Genomic DNA, 21018 nt, shown 5'->3' on the forward strand with positions numbered 1-21018 from the left:
TTATAGCAATTTTTCTCATTAATATCAGGTGAGGTCACCTATTTAATATAATGAATTTCTAAACAAAACTTTGAAGTAAATGTTTTGAATCTAAATGACTGTGATAGTGTGTTGTTTGAGCTAATAAAATATTGTGTAATAATATCTAAGGTGTTAGAGACTGAGATTGCACATATATTTTAAAGATTTGTTTTAGCAAATGCAGAAGTGTATGAATTTAAAAACCTACAGCAACCTGTGAAAGATTTTTTTGAGTCAGTATAATTTCTTAAGTTGTGCCTAAAAGTCAGCTGATATTCATCTGTGTGGGCAAATTTTTGCAATTTGACGAGAAATATTCAATATTAGAGGAAAAACAGTGCAGCCTAAGAATATCATTCTGCCCTAAACCCCCAATGAATGAAACATCCCATCAGTTTTCAGTATGAAAATGTTGACAGCACAGATTGAAAACAAGTGTCCTTGTTTTTTGCAAACTGGGCAATTCTGCTGTAGTTTATCACTCAGATCAGAGAGACAGCTTTCCAAGACGAATGGCTGGCTGAATGGATGTGGAGGAGAGCAGCAGCCAGCCTTGCTGTACTGAGAAGAGATGATGGGTGTGCATGAGAGAGTAGGACCAAACTGGCAATGGTTTATGCTGACTCTCCACACATCCATCTACTACAATCTGCAGCTAATCAATCTTAAGTTAGAGACAACAAGAATGGAGAATACAGTAAACCTAAACAGTAATTGTTCTTTGCATGTGCACATAGTACAAGTCACAATTTAGGTTTCTTGGCGATTATACCAAGCAGTGGATTTTAACCCCTTAAAAAAGTAATCCTGACCATAACTAGACCTCCAATCTCATTAACATCAGGGATTTATTATTTAAAAAAAAACATAATATTGATGTAAAAAAGCAAAAAGAACACTCTTTTTTCTAATAATAGTCTGCAAACAAGGAACCCAGAGAGCCTGGTCACACCCAAGGCACCTTTATCCAAATACGCACTGCATCCAAATCAAACACTTAACTTCTGACATGCCATTTACTAGGGTCATTGAGGTTGTTTAAAGCAACAGTTTACAATTTTAAGTGAGTAGCTGCAGGGGTTACCATCTAACCCCAAAGTCAGTGTCTATCACTGTCAAGAGAGAGCTTCCTCGAAAGTGAAAAGACTATGTCAGTGGCTTTATAAACTTCTTTGTTTTTTATTGTTGGTGATTCGGTTAAGGATCATTTCTGTGAAACTTCTATTCATTTGGATGCTAAAGCTGCCCTCCTCTCACCCCACAAGCATCAAGCCTCATTTTCATCTAAATAAGAATCGATCTCTCCTGCTGTGCACCATCCTCCCTTACTCACAACTCTCACGGTCACAACCCTGCTTGTCTTCTCTGTGCTTGTCCCTTTGCTCTCTAGTCACTCCCTAGAATGCAATCAAAGGAAAAATCCACGATAGTCCATGTTGGAAATCATAACGGCAGAGAACAGAAAGTCATCCACTCTTATTTATTATTGGTAATAGAGTAAAGATTTCATCTCACTGTAATTATCAGGTAAACAAATTAAGTATGAACATAAATGAGTGCAACCTTGGTTGGGTCCAAGAGATAGTAGTGATGGCTAACAAAGCTTTGACTGACTGGTACAATGTCAAAGCTTCGTTCTGCATCAGTGACCCAGCCAAATGCAAGAGATGGGGGTGAGTCACTGTGGGGGGAGGGGCCTCCTCCTGAATGGTCAGGGGACACTGATGAAGTGAAATAGATGCGGCACCAAAAAGCAAGTAAATGTGACTGTGGATGAGCATTTCAAAGAACTGTACATACACTTAAGACTGTAAGCACACTACAGAGAAGAATCTCCTGTATTCAAACTCATTTCACTCATTTAACTAAACCACTTAAAGCTACACCCCATGACTTCAATCGTTTTAAAAATATAATTATATTTTAATATTTTAAAAAGTCAAATCAGAATTAGTTTCCAGAAGTTATTTGATTTGATTTTTTAAGACAACAGATCACTTTAGACAGGATTATAGGATCCAAGAAATGGGGAATTTCTTTCTAAGTGTTTATTTCATAATGAATGACCAATTATATTGTTTTGCAGGACACTGGAAAAGTTTTCTGAAACATTTGTCTGTTCCTGTCTAAAAGCTGCCAGTTAGTATTAAAAGTTTCAGGTTTCACAAGCCAGAATAACCTGACTTAATTAAGGCCTTTATAGAAAAATCAACTCTGGCCATTCACAATGCTCGTCACATTTTTGTATAGCCAGCTACTGCCACCTGCTGGTCAAACTTATGCATTACCTGAACTAGCACTTTTACCAGTCCTGCTGCTGACAGAATTGTATTTATTTGAGACAGAAAACATAAAATTAGAGCTTTCCATTGGTTATAAAACAAGACAACAAAGACAGAGAAAAGAAATTATATGTTCTTGAATCACAAACAGTAAAATTACCAGAAACAACACATGTATGAGCTTCATATACAAGTCATAAAGAACCATGGTGCTATTATTTGATTGATTGCTTGTGCTTGCCTCCTGCCAGAGTGACTATGTAGTTGCAGAGGATAAGGGGGCTGCCATAAGGTTCCTGATAGGGTTAGGTGAAAGATCCTGGAATCCTGCTTCTGCCGCTGGTAAGAAAAAGTAACAAGATTAAAAATTAAATTGCCACTCTATGTTGATTTGATATGACAATTATTCCATAGAAAACCTAGAAACACAATAGATAGATAAAATCATTACCCAATCGTCCACTGGTTTCTTTCACCAATAACTGTGACTGCTCCTTGATGTTCAGAAGCTCTCTAACCATCTTACACTGAGTGTCCATCTACACATAAAACAGAGATAACCGATTACATAATGTGATATAGCACATCTAAATAAATTCAGTACAGATATTAAATGTTTTTCAACAGGTTCATACTTAAGCCCTTAAAATGTGCTTTTTTCTTTTGCAATAAATATTCCAGACAAAAAAAAAGGTAAGAACAAAATGCAAATCCTGGTAGCATTAAATACGGGTTTATCACTAAATTTGTTGCTAAACTCTGACTGGTGCACAGAAATGTGCATCAACTTTTCTCAACCGAGCCACACCAAAATGTAGTAAGCAGTTGCTACAAAAAAAAGTTTTAAACAACTTTAAAACATCTAACACATTGCTGCAATCAAACAACAGATAATAGGGCAAAGGAGTGTAGGTGTTGCTCTAGTCATGTTATCTAGCATCAACTTTGTTATCATAATCCAGCAAAGTGAAGGTTGAATGGGAAATAATTTAATTTATTGGCACTGTAACCTTGGACAGATGAGAGCCAAAAAGCTAATAAACATTTCTAAACTGCAGAGGATGGAGATTGTCTCCAACCACTTAAATGTGCCAGCATTGGCACTGCCCGCAATAATGGGATGAATTCCCCCCAAAAAGTAACACGCTTCTTTCTCCTTCCTGTGGACAGCATTTAAGCTGCCCATAAATCAGTAGCATCTGCTTTGTGTTTCATCACTGCTACAGCCAAGAAGCACTTGCTCCATTTTCATGCCAAATTTAGTATTTTAGCATACGCCACCTTACAGATGGTATATAAGAACATTATAGTAATTAAAAATCCTAGAGATTTTAACTTTTGCTAAAGTAATTTCTACTATTGATAAGTTTATGATTCTTTTTACTAATGATACAAAATCTTATTTTAAACATACAATCATTGCCATAGTTTGAAGCATGGGCTGTTGCCTACGGAGGAGACCGTGGAAGTCGGGTTTACTCTGTATGAAATGGTACTGTGAGGACTGGGTAACAGATGAAGTATCCAATGATATGCCTCTCTCCTGGCCCTCCTCCACTTTCCTGCAATGGATAAAAGGACACATTATTGACGCACAATTGAGAGGACAATATTGACTTACTCTAACACAGTATTGCTACAGTATTCCTCAGTGACATGTTCACCTTTCCAACTCCTCTGCTTTACTCCGGTGTTTGTTCAACAGTGCCTCCCAGGATTCACTTTCAGCCTGGAGCCTAAAACAAAATATAGGCCGTTAAAAGAAAAAAAAAAGAACCTCATGTGATAGGTCACATTATTTATCTTCAAGTATGAATTTATGATTTAAAAGAATACTTTGCTACAGTGATATGATACAGTGATATTAAGAACAACATGCCTGCTGATTGCCTTTTCCATGGCTCTTTGCGTTGAAGGATCACTAGAACTGAAAGCAAATAACAGAGGCATAAATGCAGTATAACATGTCAATTTGTTAGCAAAAGCAAAAACCCAGAAAGAATATATATAAAGAAAAAAAAACAGCTCCTATACCTGGCTGCACTAGCAGGGAGTTCATGATCCTGTGGTTCACTTCGTATGCTTTTGGCCAGATAACGCCATTCTTTTTGGATATGCTCAACTGTACCAAGGAATACACATAATACAGACAAAGACGTTACACTGAATGTTAGAGCTGCAAAGATTTTAAAAAAGACAAAGAAAATTAATTGACAACTATTCTGATAATCGATTAATCATTTCAGTCTTTTTTCAAGCCAAAAATATCAAACATTTGAAGGTTCCAACTTCTTAAATATAAGGATTTGCTGCATTTCTTTATCATTTTGTCATTTATGATATTTCATGTCAAGTCTTTGCATTTTGGACTGTTGGTTGGACAAAAAAAGCAATTTGAAGACATCAATTTGGGCTCTGGCAAACTGTGATAAGCTTTTCTTTTTTTGTTGTTGACATGTTGACATGAAAGAAAATGATCTGTAGATTAATCAAAAATGGAAATAATGATTAGTTGCAGCCATACTGAATATTTCGATGACATCCATTCAGTTACAATGAAGAGCCCCACAATATATGTGCCAAATGAAGCAAGCACTAACCTTGTTTTTGAAAAGACTCCAGTGATGTTTTCGGCACTGACTGCAGTGAATTTTGAGTTCTTTCTATTGCCAGCTAGAGACAAAGCAGAGGTAATTAGACAGAGGTCAATTGGGAATGTTAGACTGGAAGAATTAAAATTAAAACTCTACTGCAGCCAAGATGCTTACAGTCCACTCATGGCTAAAGCATTATCCTAATGAGTATGAATGACTAATGTACTTATGACGCTACCACACTTACCCTCATTGAAGTCTCCATCAATTTTTCCAGCCTCTCTTCACTCGATAGGGATGTACTTATGCCCCTGCACAAAACTACAATAAACACACAAATAGATATTTAATTTGCGAATAAAATCGATACCCATGGTCATTATTTACCGATTTGACAGGACGCAACAAAGCCAAACATCTCACCCTGATATGGGTTGGGAAGGGCAGGGAGAGATCGTCGGGTTAAGGTGGCTCTCCTCCAAGATTTCCTCCGTCCGGTGGGGCTGACATTAGGACCTGAAGGTCTATCCGTATTTTCTATCTGCATTTCTTGTTTGACCGCCTCCGAGTGTCCTCCCTCTGCATCTAGCGTCTGTGTGGAGGGTGATGGGAAGTCGGGACGGGGAGATTTGTGCGGGGGAGCTGAGATGGGGCTTGTGGAGGAGCATCTTTTCGATGTCTGTTTTATCGAGTTGACCTTGGATTGAGCAGACAGTGACAGTATACCGACAGCGTGATTGGTTAACGCTAGCTGTTGGATACAGGGTTAGCTAACAGAGGCGTTGTTAGTCAACAATAGCTAGTTTAATGTCAGTTAAATGCGTTACCTCATTTTGGGTATCAGCACCGACGACACTTTCGTAACTGCAAGAAGAAAATGTGAAGTTTTAAACTTTTATCACATCTACAGAATATCAGGAACAAAAAATGTCCAAATTACGGTGTTTACGGAAGTTAACAGTTAAGCATCGCAGACCACAGAAACAAGTTGCTTTTGGGGAGAATTCATGCGGAGATAACAACTAGACGTTACCTGAATAATATTTCACTGTATTGTTTCTCAACATAACACAAACTTTTGTCAAATCGGTCGTGTCAAAAGTAAAAAAAAAAGGATACATACCCGTCTTGTCCAGCTTCTAAATGTTTCTCCGCCATTTTTACATTCAAATGGTTTTCTTCATAGCGCGCGCCCAACAGGCCGAACCCCTTTACTGCCCTAAGCACCATGGGAAATGTAGTCTGATTGTAGCACAAGAGACTGCAAACAAGTTATGAAGTCAATGAACCTGTGTAATGGGGAGCTGTAGTTCATAAATACTGATCATACCTTCATGACTAGATGTTCCAGTTATTTGTTCTGCAGTGAAAGTCAGATTTAATATATAATTCACTAGAATGTGAATCCAAAACTACCTATTTGCTTTCAGGAAACACAGACGTAAGAAACCCTCTGTGTGATAAAAACAACTTTATGGGGTTGACACTTACTGGGAGTTGCATGATTGTCCACAGATTTTCTTGTGTTGGTCACAATACCTTTAAAGTGTGGATGGCAGTGTGTGCAGCATATGTTCATTTTTTCAAATTAAAAACCCTAAAAATAATATGAATTACAAATGTATTTGAAAATATTTCAAAGTGAACACTTCAGTAATTGAATATTTATGGAAATCAAATGCTAGCTGTGATGACAGATGTTTCTGTAGAAAGGTGGCTTCAGCTGTGGAGGAATCCAGTCCTGTAGCTCTGAAACCCCTGGATCAAATTAACAGCAAGAACTGACCCACTAGTTTGAAGGGGTAACCCTGGCCCCGATCCTCTTCGTACACACCAGATTTCTGATGTCATCTAGCTTACGTTTTCTAGTGCATAGAACGAGACCTTACACTTAACGGCTTTGACTTCCTTTATGGCATTTCCCAACCACTGGCAACATTTGTTGTTTTAGTTTTTTGCAATATAGCAGTGTTATCTGCCAAGTAGGCAAGTTATAATTTCAGTTGCCGTGCTTACTCTTTGCACATTTACTTATCTCCAATATTATGGCTCCAACATTGCCATGAGAGGCATTCTAGTCTATACATCGATCATGGGGTATTTTCTGCATGACTCCTAAATAAAAGATGTTTCTCAGGACAATAAGTAGATATATACATGAACCTCCCTACTATACTATATATTTTTTAAATGTAACTATAAGAGAGAGGCATTGGAAACTGGATAATTGATAAGTGGCCAAAAAAAGCAGTCCCAACAGTTGCTGGTGAAAGACTGGAGCCAGATTTTCAGAAAACTACTTTGACATCCTCTTGACAGCATACTCTCAACTGTAACCATAGCTCTTTGTAAACTTTAGTTTATGTTTAACAAATCATTTGGAGTCCATTCATAAACTTTGTATGATAACATCACTGATAGAAAGCTGGAATTATTTACAGTTTGGACTGTAAGGCCCTCAACAGCTCCATGGTACTTGAATGCTTGGTACAGTACTTGATTCACCATGGAGTAGGAGTTCAATCTAGACATTTTAAGAAAAGGCAATTTGTGTAAGCTGCTGCAGTTTGCTCACCACACAAAGGTTTATGTAAGTTCATAACAAAGATAAATAGCAAACAGTCTGGTCGGCCAATTAAGTTCAGTTGGTAAGTAAACACAAAGTTCACAATCTTCCAGTCTTTTCTCCTATCAACTGATACTTAATGAGATGGCATGTTTGTTTTGGCCTGTGTCATGTGTCCCATGAGATATAAGGTTTCATTGGATGAAAGTCTTTCTTTGTACAGTAACACCATATTCTCATACCCTGATCATTCTTTACTTACCTATTTCCAGGAACAGGATATTTCATGACCAGCTGGACATGCTCATCCTTTCCATGTGCAGACACTTCAGTACGTGTACTTGACAAAACACTTGACAGACTTCATAATTTGTATCTGTAAGTCTTTATAAGTCTGTTAGAGATGTTTTTCACTTTTTACAAAATCAAGGAGAGGAATCAAAAAACTCAAAAACACTTTTGCAATTCTCTTGGAGAATGCCCCTTTTGTGCGCCTGTATGTTTCACTCTGGTTGGCACACAGTCTCGCACTCCACTCAATACTGCTGTCTTCATGGCCTTGTGTAGCAGCGGGGAGGGACAGGTGAGGAAAGAGAGAGAGATGTAGAAAAAAAGCAAGAGTTATGAAAAAAACTGAAAGAGAATATAAACAGAACTGATGAAAATTCAGAAACACAGATGGTTAAGGGGGGACTGAGCAGGAAGGGATACACGGAGTGTACAGTACTGCACGCCATGACTGTCTCAGCTGTCTTGTTTATGTAACAACAGCTTTAATTCTCTTCCTCCTTCAAAAGTCTTCTCTCCCTTTACAGTTTGGTTGGTAAGGGCAGCGGTCACTGTTGGCACTGAGTTCAAGAAGGCAGCCTGAGAGTTCCTTTGCCCAGCAGGAACTGCAAGACACGGTCCACCAGCAGAGCGACAACAAAGTCCACCACCAGAACCTGGGCAATGATTAATTTGAACTGCAAGGAAGTAAACAGGAAGCAGGTTACTTCATGGTGTACATCATTATTACGTTAAGTTTTTGACAACACAACAATAAATGGTAAAATAATGTGAGCTCACCTCCGTTGGAATGTCTACAAGAGCAAACTGTTCGTTGAATTCTGGTGATGAGCCAGTAAGAAGTCCTACAATTGCTAAACCTGACAGAGCGATACTCCACAGAAGTGGTCGATTCTCGCTGAGCGACTCCATGAAAGGGTGACCCTATTGGAAACATAAGCAATGCTGTGAGTCTTTTATACCACAAAGAATACAGAGGCAAGAAATACTAATAGTATTAAGAATTCGTACCTTGTAGTTAATGGCAAAGGTGGCCATCTGCATGGCCATGGACATTATGTACACAGTGCTGTTAATTAGACTGGGCTCAAACTCTTTATATAGATCGGCAAACTGCTCCGCTCTGCAAGACAAAAAGGACGAGTGAAATGTCAGTAACAGGATTGTTGTTTACTCTCGTTCTCTCTCCTCCTGTCTTACTCTGATTTACCTGGGCGGACTTCTGCTTTGTGCCTCTTTGTAAAGATACACCAGACTACAGAAATGGACAGCAAACTGTAGCAGCACAGTCAACACCGTATAAAGATTGAAGATGTTCGGTAGGGGCCGCTCTTGAGACAATGTTTTCAGTGGCTGTGTAAAAAGGAGACAGAAAGATTTGGTTTCCATAAAAAAATCAGAATACACACCTTATGGTAGAAAAAAAACACTGAGTAAATATTACCTTGCTGGGAGAACAATCAGAAACATATAGAGCTTGTATTTTCTTCCATAAATTCTCACCTTTGATCTTGAGATGAAGAGGAAGCATCCGGCCAAGAGTAGGCCCTGCAGGGTCGCCTGGAAGTCACTGAACTTGACCCCCTCGAGGTAGAGTACAGACTGGCTGTAGGCCAGCACCAGGGCGTTGAGAGCGAGGATCTTGAACATTTGTAGTGTTGTCACCAGAGTGCAACGGCCTTGCTTAATTACATGGCAGACTGGGGAAAAAGACGAATCAACAAGTTTTAGAGGTTGGGAGCAGCTTTATGTTTGGATCTTTGCCAGCTGAAATTATACACAAGTGTTACTCACTGCACTGTATGGAGGAGAGTTTGGAGGTGAAGGGTGCAGCGATGGAGGCATCACCCAGTTTCACTACTTGTACCTGATCCTCCTCAAGTTCCCGTAAGACTTGACTGATCCTCTCCTATTACAGAATAAACCCAGATGTTTAGACCAGTGCACTAAAGCTCTATAAGTTAAAAGAAAGGCACATTTCTTCTCTTTTTTGAGCTATAAATAGATGGTTGTGTTAATGTAAGTAACTGGGGAGAAAGCTAAAATGCTGCATTTGGTGTTCTTATGAACATAAATGAGTTTTAGTTGCTGTACGGAGGGAAAAAGAGGACAGAATTTAATTTTTAACTATTCCCTTAAGAATCAGGAAGGAGGCACTTCTTGAAAACATACCTTTTGTGCTGCAAGTTGCTCTTCTCTCTGGGCCATCACCCTCTGCCTGGCTGCCCTGGAACTCAGTTTGCCTCCTGAACTGACAGGTGGTAAAGGTCTGGATTCTGCTGTGGATGCCTCTTTTTCTCTACCCCGTTTCTTTCTTTCAGGCATGCGCTCAGGTGCGTTGGCTAACAGGGCAACGCCTGTGAAAAAACTGTCATCACTATACACTGTTGGGGTCACACATTAGGGACAAATGCTTATGTCTTGGTGGGAGATAATTCTTACCTATGTGGGCGTGTTTGAGAGCTCCAACATCATTTGTGCCATCACCACACATCAGTGTCACATAACCCAGCCCCTTTAGACTTGTGATGACAAATTCCTGAAACGGAGAACCGACTTTATATTTAAAAAACCTCCAAACATCTTAAAAGTTCAGCTTTAAATACTTTTACATTGTTACATAAAATGACTTCGATCTGTCATACTTAAAAAAACTCATTCCATATATCTTCCAAAGTGCTTCCCAACAACCCCCAGAGAAAATTCCCTGAGTTTGTTCGAATCATCTGTTTTTCATTTGACAAAACGAGTTGTGTCCCCCAGTTAAAGTACCTGTCTTTGTCTGTCTCTCTAAACTCTGTGACGTTTATCTGTGATGGATGTCTCTGTATTATTGGTGAACAAGAAGTCTTTGGTCTTTGACCAAAACCACACCATCTGACATTACTATTGATGTTTGAGATAGCTAAACATTTTCTGCTACAGACTGGTGACAAATTAAAGGAAAAACCTGAAGAAATGAGTGTGGAACCATAACAAATGGTAGCCCAGTTATGCTGTAGGTGGGCTGTAGGCGTTTTGCTGGCATGGTTTGGGCCCACTTGTGATAAGAGTTAATGCAAATCAAGAGAAAGTTGTTTCAAGTTATAACCTTTATCCTATGATGAAACATTTCTATCATGATGGAAATGGTTCCTTCCAGGATGAGAATGCCTCCAACTCATAGTGGTCACTGAAAGGTTAGATAAGTATGAAATTGATGTGAATCATATGCTATGGCCATCAAAGTCACCAGATCTCAACCTAGTTCAACACATTTTGGACCAACGTATTAGACAGCACTTTATCCATGGCTGTAGGAAAAAAAACGACACCATCACAACCAGATGGGACCCAGAAATGCAATTTCTGTTTCTAATTGATGATTTTTTTTTTAGTATTAAGTTTTAGAGTACAAAGATAACTTTCATGGGACCTACCTTCTGTTTAGGACTAACACGTGCAAACACTCGTATGTGAGGCAAGAGGGCGTGGAGTAGCTGGGGGTCACAGCTAAGTCTGGCCAGCCCCTCCCCTGTTACACACAAGTCAAACTGATGCACGAATGTAGAAACTGAGGGAGGGGGCAGTGGAACACGCACACTGCCATCAATGGACTCCCACTGCCACTCACCTGGAAAACAAAACAACATCAGGTACATGATTCTGTACTTGAACTATGTCCTTGGTCAAAACGCCTACTGCAAATGGATTACTACAGCAATCTTTATCCCCTTAAGCTATAACCTTTACTGGCATTGTTCTTCACTGGCTTACTTGACTAATACATGTAATTATGTAAAGTGATGGCTTGTCTTACCCTGACCAGGGCCTGGCTGCAATACAAGTGTGTGTTCTTTCTGGATAAAGTGGAGCTCTCTTGCTACATGGCAGGCTGTTAGAGGGTTGTCGCCTGTGATCATCACCACCTGAATGCAGAGAAAGAAGAAATGATCTATCTAAAAACCAAGCTGTTTGAGTATGTGTGCATACTTGTGTGTTGTCAGCTTATTTACATGATGTGATGCTTCTTGGATCTCTCTGATGACAGCCTTGCTGTCACTCTTCAGGGGACAGGACACCACCATGAACCCGGCAAAATGCAAGTCGCACTCCAAAGCATCACGACTCATCTCGCGGACCTATGTGACCCACAAAGATTGTGTTCAGTCTCTATTCTATACTCTTATCTATTCTCATCAGACAAGACTACTCAGACAGATCAGACAATCTCTGACAGTTTTGAGAAACATCAAAGAACAACCTGCTGGTGACTAAGATGTCCCATCTCTTTGTAACCCAAGGCCAGCACTCTAGCACCTTCCCGAGACATTTCCTTGTGGACTTCGTCATAACTCGCTGGACATTCTGAAAACTACAATCACAGCCGCATTAAAACACTGGTAGGTAGACATGATTAGGCTGCAGCATGCATGTGTTAAGGATGGTGTCCATATGTACCATTCCTCTGAGAGTCTCTGGAGCTCCCTTAACAGTTGAAATGTAGCAGAGTTCAGTGGAGCCCAGTTTCTCATAGGAGGCCAAGACCGACATCCTCTTCAGAGCACTGGCAAAGTGAAAGCGCTGGTGGATCTTAAGTCCCTGCGTTTTGATGCCACGTGGGAACGCCTTTTCATCTGTTCAAAGAGGCAAGAGACAATAAGCATTGTATGCAATTAGTAGCAAAGGTATCCAAATACTAACATCTACATTACAGTATTTGAGGAAAATAATTAATTTAAGATGCCTTGGTGAAATTACACCACCTAGCTGAACACAAGAGGTTTGGTGCAACCTGAAGATTTTACTGCAAGTCAGTCAAACAAATGCAAATTTGAAAATGGGACACATGCCTGTATGTAGCCCAACACAAACATGAGCACAACATTAGCATACACACACCCATTCCTTGGTACCTTTAGTAAGGGTCCAGTCTGCAGCGGTCAGCATGGCCTTCTCCAGTGGATCTCCGACCAGCTGTCCATCATCCAGAGTGACCAATGAGTGACAGGTGGCCACCACCCGATGTGTCTCAATTGGGATCTCAGATACAGGCATCACCTCCTTTCCTTCTCTGTCATAAAACAGCCAAAACATCAGTCAATATGCTCCAATAGTGCAAATGTATGTATATGTTAACTGACCTAAACCATAGTATAGTATAGTATAGATAGCACAGTCAGGAGTTTACCTGAGGCCTGCTACCCCACGTACTACCAGACTGTCACTGGTCAGTGTTCCTGTCTTGTCGAAACAGCAAACCTCCACTTTCCCTGCAAATGGTATCCTGAAGGGCTCTGTACAGAATACATCTAGGCAGGGGTAGAAAAAGAAGACTCGAATGAACCACTGCTGTACAAGCTTTGTATTATACAGCTGATTTGTTGTGGTCTTTTAAAGAAGGTCCAGTGTGAGGTTTTTAGTGGCAGATTAAAACATATGAAATACCATTCGGCTCACTCTCCCATCTGGTGGCCGCTGAAAACGCGATAAACACGGAAAACTTGAAAGGCCCTTTCTATTGCCAATATTTGTTTATTCATTCTGGACTATTGTAGAAACATGGCGGTGCAACATGGCAGGCTCCGTGGAAGAGGACCTGCACCCTGTGTATAAGGCTCATTCTAAGGTAACAAAAATTAAACAACTCTTTCTTTCAGGTGATTAAACACTAATGAAAACATGATTATGAATAATATATTCCATTTGTGCCCCTAAATTGTACACACTGGACCTTTAAATACGTTATATATAACACACATGCAAGGCAGGCGCACAAACAGACATACAAAGTTTAGCCAGGGCGATGAGAGACGTGTTAACTGCCAGAGAAAGCTCTATTGGAAGTTCTGGTGGAACCACCGAGGTGAGGATAAGCGTGCACTCCAGAAACAGTTTGTAGCGGTTCCTGCTGGCATCTTTGGTCCCTGAGGGGGTAATACAAAGCACAAGGATAGTATTTAGATGTCACTTATGCACTCTACTCCAGCGTTTAACAATAACTTTGACTAGATATTGTCTGTGTTAAAAAAAATTATATCTTAATGAATTGAATCTTTGCACCTCACCTTCTACCCACACATAAACAGCTGCAGCAATGGCAAACACAAGGAGGAAGAGGATGAAGATGAAAGTCTCCAGGTTGTTTGCTGTCACTCTCTTCACACCAAAGAGGATGGTCCGTAACAGTTTTCCCTGGAGGCAAATTAATACACACATTCAGTACATTATTACAGATGACTAAACATGTCCTACACTGATATGTTGTCAAAGCAAGAATTAAAATCCATGACAAGGAAAAAAAGAGAGTGTAGTTATATGGACACACTAAGCAACTTCCTCACCTGAGAGGTGTAGAATCCTGTTCTCAGTACATAGGCCACACAGCCATTATCTACAGCTGCACATAAAGAAGAAGATTAATGAGCTTGCACCTTGTTTTTAATGATGAAAATGGGTGAAGATGCACAAATTGACTGATTCGACAGCCAGCATTTGTTGTTGGTCAAAATAAATGAAGTAAGGAATTAGCACTTACGTTTGAGTCCAGCACTGGCCTTTAAAGGGGGGCTATGTTGGACCACTTTTGTCCCTCCAGAGATGATGTGGAGTCGAGAGTCTGTCTGAAGGTCCAGGATTCGCTCTGGGTCCAAGTCCTCCACTGGCTCCTGCAAACCCCATATTGTCAGCAGAGATTACAATTTTCCATGCCATTTTGAACTATTGAGTCTGACATATTAAAGTCTATGGCCTTTAAAGTGTGGCCTCAGTTTTGTCTAGTGTTATTATTTATACATCAGTTTGTCTCTAACCTTCATCTGGGGCACAGACTCTCCAGTCAGCATGGCCTCGTCCACAATGCAACGGCCCCTGAGTAGCAGCACATCACAAGGTACCAAGTTGTCCTGCGGCGAACGTCCTGTGAAGCAGAGGATACATATTTTTATCACAAACAAACAAAGTCAATCTGATTGTGGGGAGAAGTCATGAAAACGTTGACGGGACATTTACCTATTGAGACGATGTCACCAGGGACAAGCTCATCGCTTGAAATAGGTCTCCACTTCCTGTTGCGATATACCTGGTACAAAATACATAAAATAAATTTAGGATGATTTAAATACATTGGCATTATACTGTACATAATGAATTTTGATTTGCAAGATGTAATTTGTGTTTGTAATTTCATGTTTATAACACATATATTAAGGCATGTGTATCTAACATGTTACCATGGTAACATGGTAAAGTATCATCGCCACATAACCCAATCCTTAAAATTGAATCTATTCCTTCTCCCTTGCTAAAGCTTCCAGAATATATGAATGTGAAAATATTTCACAAGTTTAACTGCTAAACACAAAATGTCTCCTACTTCACTGTGAAGTCCACTCTCAGTGTGAAGTGGAGGCTTAAAGTTTCCACATCACACTTGTGTGTGCTGAATATTGGGCCAGGATTGGCTTCCAAACTATTTGAGATGTCACAAATCATACTCGTAGGTCCGCCTCTTAAGATCAGATTTTTTTTTAAAATTGTGTTTCAGCATTGACGTGAAAACAGCCCGCTAATATCAAACACTGCTCATACATCATTTTACACAGTGAAGCTTTAACATTCAACTGTAGGAGAAAGGGAAAAAATACGTTTTTGACTGCAGGGGGACATAAATATCAATACATTTTGATTTCACTAAGCCTACCTGGATCATGTAGGGCTTGTTTCCCATACGGCGGATCTCAGACATGTTCCTCATTTGTTGCTGGACCAGGGAGGCCTCGAATGCCACCAGCATGAACAGTGTGAAAACACTGTAGTACCAGTACTCGTCCAGACACCACAGGCCCACACAGAACACCTGATGGATGGCAGACAATCGATAACTTAAGATTCATGATGTCAATTTTACAACAAAACCAGAGAAATTATGAAGAAACTCTCAACCACACACACACACCTGGAAAACAAAAAAGGGAGCTGTGGCCCTCTCTTTGAAGAGCTCCAAGAAATCTGGCACTACCATCTCAGCACGATTGGTGCCATATTGCTTTTCTGCAGCTCTGAGTTCAGTCTCCTCCTGGTAGCCACGCCAGGACTGGAAGTAGCCCATTGGGTGGTTTATGGGAAATGCTATTGGAAGGAAACATTTCTTCTCTTTGTGGTCAAAAAGGTAGCGGATCTTTTGAAATTCAAAGGATAGAATTTCTTCCCCATTCTCATCCTGTTGGTCAGAAAAGGAGAAGTAAACACAAGAGACTGATAAGGATTGTGTCATTAGACAAGTCTTATCACAAATGGGAACAAAAAGAAGAAGAAGAGTTTTACAGCTTGCCAACATGAAGCCATGTAATATCAATTACTAAACAGGAGCGACATAACTGATGTTGATTTCAGACTGGAAAAACCTGATCTTTGCAGATAAAGAATGTGAGATCTGGGACATGTTTACAAGTAAGACATCCTAGAGCGTCCTCAGGGTTAATATGTGAACTGACCTGGTCCCTTTGTAGTGCCACAAGCTCAGCAAAACCGTTGTTGGGGGTGGGTATAACCTTCGCCAGCATTGCCTTGTTTGGGTCTGGTTCCTGTGTTTACAAATGAACAGGTGACAAATTCACACACTGTGGCAAGTCACTGTTATTTTTGTTGCTGCTGTGTACCTGTGGAGCTTTGTCCCTCGTACACGAGACATGCCATGACCATACAGTTGCTTGATCAAAATGAAGTTCAAGCACATTCTTAAAATAATGTAGGATCTAGACTCTCTGATACAACTGCTTACAGAGAAAACACACAGAGATGCTGATCAACATGTCAACTATTAATTATAATCTATCACTATAACAATCATGTGGTATGACTTTAAATATTGTGCCATGAAACACAATGTCCCATTTATATTTAAAAGTGCTGTTTTCTTATATTAAACAGGTTATTTTCCAAACCTAAACATACTGGATCATATATCAGCAATCTGTCTTTAGGTTTGTATAATGTTTTTTTTTTCCTACAGCAAAAAAAACTTGCTTATAGGAAGTGTAATGTCAAAGAAAGCTACACGGGTATTTACATCCTGCTTGGCAGAAAGAATACAATCTTCCAACGTCAATGAAAGTGATTTACTTAAAATAATAACGGGCATCATGTACACAAGTACCAGAGAAAAGTTTTAAACCTTAAAACGAAGACAAACATGTGGATTGAAAGTCCCATTTATCAGAGAAATGTCTCAGCTGATTCAAACTTAGAGTGAAAGTTTGTTGATCCCTGTCATTAACTGGGGGTTTCAAGCCAAACACCTGCCCTGCTGTAGTGCTTTTGAGCAAGACGTTGATTTCACAACAGCCCCAGGGTTCAAACTGACCCTGACTTTTGATCTCTATGTCCAAGGTATGGGGGGGAAAACACTGGGTTCTTTAGACATGTCAGTAAAATGTCTCACTGTTATTATTGTTGAACTTGTGTTTACCTTGGAACAAGTGAGCCAACAGTGCGCGTGCACGGACCAATAACCAGAGAGCGCGGTGAGGACGTGCGCGATCCCGATAGCGGCTAACGCCAGGAGGCCTGCCTCCGGATACTCGGAGGCACCATACACTCCTAACCACACGTAAAGCCAGCCCGGGTAGAGAACAGCCAGAAACGGGAGGATGGTGCCGTGCAGTAGCCGGGGCCTTCGCCTGTACAGCGTCACCGAGCTCACCAGCTCGTCGCCGGTGCCGCTGTCATGCTGGTTGTGGTTCACAGAGGGGGCCATTTGCAGCTCACCCGGTTCCCGGATCCCGTCTACAGCCGTACTCCCCCTTTTCTCGGCGTCGTTCATTGTACTTTGCTCCCTCCTCTGGCCCCCTCTATCATCCACCGCCGCCCCGTCGTGCTGTAGCCGGTAAAAGTACGATTCTCCACACGGAGCGGAGCTCGGTCCAGCCTTCAGAGCCCGTTTACTGAATCGTCCGTACTCTGGCTGACTGTCGCTTCCGCATACGTCAACACGCAAAGACACGTAATGTTTTCTCGGCACCGCGTGATTGAACTGTTAGATTGAACCGAAAAAAAATCACATTTTATTATCTCCTTCACAGCTACATCGTGTCGTTTAGGTTCAACTTCATATAAATTATGAATTCAAATATTTCTGACAACATATATCGACTTAATTTGTAATTTACTGTTTAAATGTTGCAATTGAGGAGCTTCCCCTTTAATAACTGCACCGTCATTGTAGGGGAGTGCGACTGACACAAACCTGAACCAATAACAATAAAGAAGTGTTGCACAAGGTTGTATTTCCATCCTATCGTGAAGTAATGGGCGTATGCGGTGTAGTTGCCGCAAAGACATGGCTCACATGTAGAAATACTGGTGCTGTAACCTTGATTATTCAGCTTCATCGTGTCAGAAAAAGCCTGACAGAGCAACATGTAAGAAAGATTCAACTCATGTCAACATTATGTGTTACTACTTTTTTGAATCAGCCGACATCCAAAAATACTTAATGTTACTGTATTGCACGTGCTTTTGATAGCGATGGTTCACCTGCTCATTGCACTGACTGATTGACATCCGTGTGTTACCTTTCAGGCAGGCTGCTATGGATATAACGGCAAAGTATTGCCATAAAGAGATGGAGGCATATGGGTCATGTGTGGCCTCCAACCCCTCAACATGGCAGCAACAGTGTCATGAGCTGAAGCTGAAGGTTGCACAGTGCACATCATCGCAGTAAGGAAACATCGCTCGCACTTTCACTCCCATTGCACCCTGACATCCTGACACCCCAAAAGCACAATTGTATCAAACCACTTAATGTGTTATTATGACAGCCCAGTGATCCAGAAGATAAGGCAGGACTGCTCCAAGGAGTTTGTGGAGTTTGAGCGCTGTCTGAGAGAAAACCAGGACACACCCTCCTCCTGCTCACCACACGTGGCTCGCTTTCTGGGCTGTGCAGAGACAGTGGACCTCAGTGGAGTGGGTAAGTCCTTGCTGGGATCGGCCATATAGTACTCAAGGTCACATACAAACAGAAAGGAAGTGATTACAAGTTAAGAGATAAGTGTGTTTTTATCCCACTGAATGGTTTGTGCATGCTGGTTATTCAGACTCGTATTGGGCATCTGTTGAATCTTTGATACAGACACACATTTAAAAAGGGCCCCTTTGTTATCATGTCTATAATGAGGGACTAATACTGCACCATCTTTGAGAGGTGTTACTTTAATAGTCAACATACCAATAAATTCCTTTTCTTTTTCCAGCTACAAATCCAGAACCTCAGCCATCGTAGCATTCAGGCATCTTCTGTCACCTTCAGACAGCTCCCGCCTCCACAGCAGCACAGATGGGCTGGTTTCACATGATACTGTATGTACAGTGACTGATATTTGGTTTCCTCTGTGTGACTTAATGTGTAGGTGATGAATACAACAGTACTGCGCATTAAGACTACTTGTGTAGAGTATTTAATAACTGCATTGTCCTTTTACTCCTTATGTAAATGTTTCATGTGAAAATAGAATTTATCATTCCCTTACCCAAGGAAGTCTATTTTTACTGATTTGTATTAAACCATCTTATTAAAATTGACATCAGACTCGTATTACTCATCTTATTATTTTCTGTTGCTTACGTCTGTCCCTCCCACCCTCACCCTCTCCAGGTCTGAGTCAAAGTCAAATATTAAACTGGAATGCACCGCTCCCACACAAGCTCTCCTGGCCACTCAATGAATGCGAAATAGGGAGTCTGGGAAGAAAGGAAGGAGAAGGAGGAGGCTATCCACTTCTAATCAGTGGGACTACTGAGAGAGACAGAGGGAGGATGTTGAGTTATGAGCCCTGTGACCACTAAGCAGAACGGACCCTTTCTGGTTCAATTATTAAAGCTTTGAAGGGGGTAATGGAAGAGAAAGGGATTCAGTTCTTTTCAAGTGTGATATCTTGGTTTATAATAGATGAGAAACTGTATGTTTGTCATATTTAGGACAAAAAGGCAAGCGCACACCAAAGATGAAACCGCAGATTGTATTGAAGATACGGCAACATTACATTCAAAGCACATCACCTGGCAGTCACTGAACAAAAAAGTAAAATAGGAACTTGCCTAATACCACACAAATAAGTTACATTCACAAAAATATCACTGTAAAAATACCATGAGGTGGTGATCAGCGTCAAACATAATGTCATGAAAGAATGTCACAAGCTGTAGCCAATCACTGGCACCTAAATGAAACAAGTATCACCTTAATCCTATTTTTATTCTGCACCACAGAGTCCAATCCCTTCTGCAACACTTGCTATCTGTCTTGAGTTTGGAGGCTATTCCTTAAGACCTACTTTGTGACACATAAATATCATGCTACAGTTTAAATATTTGCGGATTATCACAGAAGAAGGTACAAAATATCTACCTAACAACATCTAATTTCAGATGTTTGAGAAAGGAATTATTACAGAAAGTGACTACAACAATTAACTGTAACACAGTCATACTCACATTTACATTTAGGGCACAACATCATGTACCCAGTGTTCTAACTTTTGGGCATAATAGATCCATTGGTTGTCATTTATGGAGCTGTTTCTTAGTGATATAGTGATTATAAAAGAGAAGGGAAAGCTAAAGCAATAATCACTTTTACAACCCTGTTTCCGCATAAGGCTCTTCAAATTACCCTGTAGTGTTGTCTAAACGCTAAAAAAAATGTGACTTTTTTTTGGTCCATATTATACCTGTCATGCAATATGAAAAACTAAATGTAGTTTGAAATGATTATTTTATATAGAGAGTTTCTTCCTCTTCTACGTTCTTGAAGTCATTGGGCTAGTTAAACTGTAATCCTGTCCAGCACAATATCCTGAGTTATAGCTCAGGTTACACAAACATACATACTAACCTGAGAGCAAAATTGTACTCCAAGCCATATACATTATTGTATATGCTGCAGTCTTTCACGCACAATAACTAATCACTAGTCCTGTCAAAAAAGCTATGCAATATACTAATTTAAGTTAGACCCTCAGCTGCTCATAAGACCTGCCAAGACTCCTAAAATACATGTTACTTGATTGATGAATTCACTTTCAACAACCAATTATCATCTGTAATTCATGATATACATATTAATGTTTGAATAAGTGTCTTTGTTGTTGTTTTTTTTGTTGAAAAGTGCCATGAAAGGTGTTTCATTGAATATTACATAAATACAACAGGAGAAATTGAGGTCTTTTTTACATATCTTGGACATTTACAGTGTCTGTTTTTCCAGCATGTGATTCTTATCGAG

At 40.2% G+C, this 21018-nt stretch overlaps 3 protein-coding genes across 3 annotated transcripts; 1 reads left to right on the forward strand and 2 right to left on the reverse strand.

The window, feature by feature from the left end:
• Positions 1–1536: 1536 nt before the first annotated feature.
• On the reverse strand, positions 1537–6095 carry dsn1 (DSN1 component of MIS12 kinetochore complex). Its single transcript, XM_073494675.1, has 11 exons — positions 6021–6095; positions 5725–5761; positions 5321–5594; positions 5145–5218; positions 4904–4976; positions 4338–4425; positions 4183–4230; positions 3968–4039; positions 3718–3865; positions 2755–2842; positions 1537–2642 (listed from the first exon to the last, which is right to left on the reverse strand). Exons 1-11 carry the CDS (start codon positions 6053–6055, stop codon positions 2560–2562), a joined length of 1020 nt encoding a protein of 339 aa, XP_073350776.1. The 5' UTR covers positions 6056–6095; the 3' UTR covers positions 1537–2559.
• A 1734-nt stretch (positions 6096–7829) lies between these two features.
• Positions 7830–17697, reverse strand: atp13a1 (ATPase 13A1). The gene is made up of 25 exons (XM_073494660.1): positions 17200–17697; positions 16226–16315; positions 15688–15951; positions 15433–15588; positions 14742–14811; positions 14543–14649; positions 14269–14398; positions 14075–14130; positions 13799–13925; positions 13520–13657; positions 12922–13042; positions 12647–12804; positions 12192–12367; positions 11995–12105; positions 11747–11872; positions 11551–11659; positions 11171–11364; positions 10194–10290; positions 9924–10108; positions 9546–9660; positions 9255–9451; positions 8962–9104; positions 8763–8874; positions 8532–8675; positions 7830–8428 (listed from the first exon to the last, which is right to left on the reverse strand). Exons 1-25 carry the CDS (start codon positions 17551–17553, stop codon positions 8318–8320), a joined length of 3591 nt encoding a protein of 1196 aa, XP_073350761.1. The 5' UTR covers positions 17554–17697; the 3' UTR covers positions 7830–8317.
• A 375-nt stretch (positions 17698–18072) lies between these two features.
• On the forward strand, positions 18073–19103 carry LOC141019677 (coiled-coil-helix-coiled-coil-helix domain-containing protein 5). Its single transcript, XM_073494661.1, has 4 exons — positions 18073–18151; positions 18312–18452; positions 18554–18705; positions 18989–19103. Coding segments are annotated over exons 1-4 (324 nt in total). The 5' UTR covers positions 18073–18149; the 3' UTR covers positions 19018–19103.
• Positions 19104–21018: the final 1915 nt, after the last annotated feature.

Source organism: Pagrus major, chromosome 23 (assembly GCF_040436345.1).
Source record: "Pagrus major chromosome 23, Pma_NU_1.0".
NCBI lineage: Eukaryota > Metazoa > Chordata > Actinopteri > Spariformes > Sparidae > Pagrus > Pagrus major.

Bases quoted from the DNA above. Each gene is read 5' to 3' on its own strand.
- atp13a1 (XM_073494660.1), bottom strand. From the start codon at position 17,553: ATGAACGACGCCGAGAAAAGGGGGAGTACGGCTGTAGACGGGATCCGG. The intron at 13,043-13,519 runs GTATGTCTGTTT...ACCCCTGCCTAG, and splicing joins CATCGCCCTGGCTAAACTTT to ATGTATTCTGTACAGAGCCC. The intron at 11,660-11,746 runs GTAAATAAGCTG...CTCTGCATTCAG, and splicing joins TCCAAGAAGCATCACATCAT to GTGGTGATGATCACAGGCGA.
- LOC141019677 (XM_073494661.1), top strand. The intron at 18,453-18,553 runs GTAAGGAAACAT...TTATTATGACAG, and splicing joins GCACAGTGCACATCATCGCA to CCCAGTGATCCAGAAGATAA. The intron at 18,706-18,988 runs GTAAGTCCTTGC...TTCTTTTTCCAG, and splicing joins AGTGGACCTCAGTGGAGTGG to CTACAAATCCAGAACCTCAG.
- dsn1 (XM_073494675.1), bottom strand. From the start codon at position 6,055: ATGGCGGAGAAACATTTAGAAGCTGGACAAGACGG. The intron at 5,595-5,724 runs GTAACGCATTTA...GCTCAATCCAAG, and splicing joins GTGCTGATACCCAAAATGAG to GTCAACTCGATAAAACAGAC. The intron at 5,219-5,320 runs GTGAGATGTTTG...TGTTTATTGTAG, and splicing joins CCTTCCCAACCCATATCAGG to TTTTGTGCAGGGGCATAAGT.